The following is a 5,912-nucleotide window of genomic DNA, read 5'->3' on the forward strand; positions in this document are numbered from 1 at the left end:
TGTCAGAGTCTATCGTAGTCTAGTCTAGTTTGTCGAGTCCTTTGTTATCGCGCTTCCTATTTTGTATTTAAAAACCAAAAAAAAACTATAAATGAAAAGGTTTTTTTAGTTAGTTTATTTTGTCCATTTGTTTTAGAACTACGCTTGGTCTGATTCATGTGAAACATAAAACGTAGGCAACCTACATCAGGTTGGATCGAATCATTTAAAAAAAAGAGAAAATATATGAAGTTTTGGGATGTAAGAAATAAGAGAAAAGAAAAGATTGATAAGCAGAAAAAAAGAGAGGAAAGAAGATGATATAAGCCAGGGAGCGTTAAAATAAAATAAAAAGGAAGGTTGGAACTACCAAATCGGGATGATTCCATATGACCTTGTGACCCTCAAAGTCATTCTAAAATCATTAATTGCTGCTAAGTGCATCGCATGTAATGTGATATTATTATCTGATAAATGCATCATCGCTAACATGTTGGCTTTGTTTTGCTCATCTTTGTTAATTTCATTATTTAAGTAGGAAGGTGGTTGGTTTGTAGCACTTTAGGGAGTCATCCATACAACACTAGGTCGAAGAGCAAGGCAGTCATGACTAGCAAAGAATTGGACACAAGTGTTGTCGATACATCAAAAGAGATTGTGAAGTCGGAATATGAGTTGAATGAAGAGGTTCAAAGGTTGAAACAACAGATGTCAGATATGTATCAAGCTTGGATTAGTGGGCATCCTCCACCCTCATTTCCCACTAACTGCACTGAAAACCCAGTCACCATCCCACCACTATCACAAGGACAGATTCCCACCACTGTTGATTTTTCCCCATAACATGCTTCGGGCTTTACCCCTTCTCACAACTACCCTGGCATCTCTTCCCAACCTTTCCATGCTCCACCAGCCAAAACAACCTCATATCCCGCTCCAACATCTATTCCTGTTCTTGTAGCCCCTTCACAAGCTATTATCCATTGATCTTCTAGTGAACCCGCGTTCAAAGTTACCGATGCCCAATATTATGCTCTAAAACCAACTTTCAAGGTCCTGAATCCCTATTGTTATACCCCTCACTTTGAGCCTCCCGTTGAAATTGAGAAGCCCGCTAAGAATGTGGAGCAAAAGGAGATATTCAGGAAGGTGTAGGAGTTTAGAGCAATCTTTAAGGAACATGCAAGGGATAGGAAACTAAGTAAGTGTGTCTTACAAGGACTTGTGCCTATTCCCTGACGTCCAACTACCCGCCGGGTTCAAGATGCTAAAGTTTGATTTGTATGACGGACATGGAGATCCCGTGGCCCATTTGAGAGATTATTGTATTAAGATGAGAGGCGCTGGTGGGAAGGACGAGCTTTTGATGGCCTATTTCAGTCAGAGTTTGAATGGGGTAGCCCTGGAATGTTACACACGTCAAGATGCTAGCAGGTGGTATATGTGGGACGATATGGCTCATTCCTTTGACCGGCACTTTCAGTATAATATAGATATTTTCCCGGATCACCCGTCCTTGACCAAGATAGTAAAGAAGCCTAATGAAAGATTTAGGGAATACGGGCTCAGATAGAGAGAACAATCTGTCCAGGTCAATCCTCCGATGGAAGAAGAAGAGATGGTCAAGTACTTTCTTCAAGCCCAAGAGCCTACTTACTTTGGCCACTTTATCTCAGCCATGGGCAAGCCTTTTAATGATGTGGTAAAGATGGGAGAGATGGTGGAAGAGGGACTCAAGTCGAACAAGATCATGAGCTACTCCACTATAAGAGCAACCACGCAGGCAATCCAGAACGGCACATGAAGTTTGTTAGGCAAGAAGAAAAAGGATGATGTTGCTATGGTTGTCTCTGGACCATCGCGTGGCCCAAGGGGTCCACCTCACCAGTACACTCAACCTCGACCCCAACCCCAAGCCTACACACACACTCCATATAATTCACCCCAATAATATTTCCCACCACAAGATCCTCAATACTCAGTCAGGCCACCCTAATACCATGTTCACCACACACAATCATATGCTCAACCCCCTATTTACCCGCAATGGCGTGTACCAGCTCCACAAACTCTTATCCAGTGAAGGTAATTCAGTTAAGGTTCTAGACTCTAAAGAAGCAATTCCCTCGACAATTGAAGGGATGGTGGAGAAACTAAACATGCTCAACGTGAAGCCACCTGTGTTGGTCGTGAAAGGGTCGTCAAAGGATATTGGGGCAAGTCGGGAGAACCCGAAAATGGTCGTGCCAGGGAACCCAAGCAAGCCTATCGTAGTGATGAAAGAGGCTCCTATTACCCCTGTTGTTATTAAGCCAGTGACCCAATTTCTAGTGGTAGATACAAAGGATGTTCCATGGAATTACAAACAAGTGATAGTGACATATAAAGGGAAAGAAGTGGAGGAAGAAGTCAATGAAATTGGAGGACTGGCTCGTTCTGGGAGGTGTTTTACCATGGAAGAATTGAGGAAGGCCAAGCAGTTCAAGGATAGTCAAATGCCAGTAAAGAATCCGATCACTGAAGAAGAGGTTGAAGAGTTCGTGAAAAAGATGAAAGTGCAATATTATTCCATTGTGGAGCAATTAAGGAAAACACCGGCTCCGATCTCTCTTTTGTCTTTACTAATACATTCAGATGACCACTGCAAAGCCCTGATGAAGATTTTGAATGAGGCACATGTTCCTGATAAGATCACAGTGAATCACTTGGAAAATATTGCTAACAAGATCTTCGAAGCAAATAGGATCACCTTCTTAGATGATGAACTTCCTATGGAGGGTATAGAACACAACCGAGCTCTTTATCTCACGGTCAAGTGCGAGGAGTATGTTGTATCAAGGGTTTTGGTTGATAACGGCTCTAGTGCAAATATTTGCCCTTTGTCTACTTTACAAAAGTTGAATATTAGTACTGAAAGAATCCATATGAATAGTGTATGTGTTCGAGGTTTTGATGGGGAAGGGAAAGATTCTGTCGGTGATATAATGCTTGAATTGTCGATTGGTCCAGTTGAGTTCACTATGGAATTTCAAGTGCTAGATATGGTTGTCTCCTACAAATTATTGTTAGGAAGGCCTTGGATACACGCGGCTAAGGCAATCCCATCTTCTCTGCATCAAACGGTAAAGTTCAAATGGGACGGGCAAGAAATAGTTGTGCACGGTGATGAGGACATATCTGCTTATAATGACCCGTCTGTTCTGTTTATTGAAGCTAAAGATGATAAAGGACCTTGGGTCTACCAAACTTTCGAAACAATGTCTATTGAGAAGCTTTTTGAGGGAGAATGCATTCCAGGTCCGGGGCTATCCTCTGTGTCCGTCATGGATGCAAATGACGCCCACAGAGAGAGACGTGAAAAGGGCTAAAAATCAAAAACAGAAGGCATGGTCGCTACTGAGGCCTATTCCACACATCTCCAAATCTTTTATCAATCCAGGGGCCGCAAAACATCCAATATCATTAGTCCCGAAACCTGTAGTTGATGTTGATGAAGAGTTGATCAGCAGGTTCCAGAGTCTGTTTGATGAGGTTAATATGGTAGAAATTGGGGAAGATTCTAGTAACGCAGAAGGGCAGCTCGTTGGGCCCAATGTGAAACTCAGCAATTGGGAAGCTACTCATTTCCCCACCGAGAAGGAGTTTTGGTAATTTGCATTATTTTCCTTTCTGTTATGTGGGTTATTCTAGGATTGTAATCCAGATTTTTATTTTCGCTTGTTTTGATGTTCAAACCCTTTTATTTTCAATGAAATGCAATTTCTCAATTTCCATTATACCTAATAGTTTTTCATTTTGTTTTTCTTTTGTACAGTTCTATTTATGCTAGTTCTAATGACATGACATGCATGAAGAATTTTCAAGCAAGTCTTAAAAGCCAGCCTAAACTTGAAATAATGATCCAAGAAGTGGAATATGATGAAGAAGCAGCATTTGAGGAAATAAGTAAAGAACTAAAACATTTTGAAGAAAAACCAAACCCTAATTTGAATGAAACTGAAGCAATCAATTTAGGAGATCAGGATAATGTCAGGGAGACTAAGATAAGTGTGCATCTGGAACCACAAGTCAAGGAAGAAATAATCAAAACATTGTTTGAGTACAAAGATGAATTTGCATGGTCATATGACGATATGCCGGGCTTAAGTACTGATTTGGTAGTTCATAAACTGCCAACGGATCCTGCATTCCCTCCCGCCAAGCAAAAGTTAAGAAAGTTCAAGACTGACATGAGTGTGAAAATTAAAGAAGAAATCACAAAGCAACTTGGAGCAAAGGTCATTCAATATCCCACTTGGTTAGCTAATGTTGTGCCAGTACCAAAGAAAGATGGTAAGACCAGGGTATGTGTTGATTATCGTTATTTTAACAAGGCAAGCCCAAAGGATGATTTCCTATTGCCGAACATCCACATTTTGATTGATAATTATGCCAAGCATGAGATTGGGTCTTTTGTGGATTGCTACGTGGGATATCACCTGATCCTAATGGATGAGTAAGATGCAGAAAAGACAACGTTCATCATACCATAGGGAACATATTGCTACCGGGTAATGTCATTTGGTTTGAAGAATGCTGGGGCAACTTACATGAGGGCGATGACTACTATATTTCATGATATGATACACAAGGAGATTGAGGTTTATGTAGATGATGTGATCATAAAGTCAAAGAAGCAGTCCGACCATGTCAAGGATTTGAGGAAGTTTTTCCAAAGGCTACATATGTATAATCTCAAGCTCAATCCAACAAAATGTGCATTTGGTGTCCCATCCGGGAAACTGTTAGGATTCATGGTCAGTCGACGTGGTATTGAGTTGGATCCGTTGAAGATCAAGGCCATCGAGGAGTTACCACCTCCCCAAAATAATACTTATGTGATGAGCTTGCTCGGAAGGTTAAATTACATCAGCATGTTTATTGCTTAACTCACGATGACCTGTGAGTCCATTTTTAAGTTGCTGAAGAAGAATGTCACGCTCAAGTGGACTGACGAGTGTCAAGAAGCATTTGATAAGATCAAGAGGTACATGTCAAACCCACATGTGTTGGTCCCACCATAGTCTGGGAGACCTTTAATCTTGTATTTGATAGTCCTGGATAATTCTTTTGGTTGCGTATTGGGTCAACATGACATCACAGGCAAGAAAGAGCAGGCAATCTATTATCTCAGCAAGAAGTTCACTCCTTATGAGGTTAAGTATACTCTTCTTGAAAGGACATGTTGTGCCCTGACTTGGGTAGCACAAAAGTTGAAGCATTATCTTTCGTCCTACACTACTTACCTCATCTCTCGCATGGATCCTCTAAAGAGGCCCACAGGCAGACTTGCAAAGTTGCAGATTTTACTCACAGAGTTTGACATTATCTATGTGGCTCAGACCGTGATGAAAGCTCAAGCGTTGACCGACCACTTAGCCGAGAATCCGGTAGATGGAGAATATGTGCCATTGAGGACTTATTTTCCTGATGAAGAAGTGGTATATGTTGACAAAGTTGATCATAATGAAAATTGAGGTTGAAAACTCTTCTTTGATGGAGCTGCTAACATGAATGGTGTCGGAACAGGGGCTGTACTCATTTCCGAAACAGGGAAACACTACCCTGTAACATCCCAACTTCGATTTTATTGTACCAACAACATGGCTGAGTACGAAGCATGCATTCTAGTTTTGAGGTTAGCTATAGACATGGGAGTCCAGGAGATACTAGTTTTGGAGATTCACATTTCTTGCTTCACCATATTTAGGGAGAAAGGGAAACTCGGGCCCTAAAGCTCATACCATATCAACAATGTCTGCATGATCTTTGTCAAATATTCAGGTCAGTAGAATTTAGGCATATTCCCAGGATTCATAATGAGATTGTCAATGCCCTGGCTAATCTGGCTTCAATGCTACAACATCCGAATAAGGCTTATGTTGACCCCGTGC

General features: G+C 41.2%; 1 protein-coding gene across 1 annotated transcript; it reads left to right on the top strand.

Annotated features, from left to right (window-relative positions):
- The first annotated feature begins 3,516 nt into the window (after positions 1-3,516).
- Positions 3,517-4,478, top strand: LOC138892144 (uncharacterized). Its single transcript, XM_070175843.1, has 2 exons — positions 3,517-3,626; positions 3,794-4,478. The coding sequence occupies exons 1-2, from the start codon at positions 3,517-3,519 to the stop codon at positions 4,476-4,478; spliced, it is 795 nt and encodes a 264-aa protein (XP_070031944.1).
- Positions 4,479-5,912: the final 1,434 nt, after the last annotated feature.

This window comes from Nicotiana tomentosiformis, chromosome 5, assembly GCF_000390325.3.
Source record: "Nicotiana tomentosiformis chromosome 5, ASM39032v3, whole genome shotgun sequence".
Classification (NCBI taxonomy): Eukaryota; Viridiplantae; Streptophyta; class Magnoliopsida; order Solanales; family Solanaceae; genus Nicotiana; species Nicotiana tomentosiformis.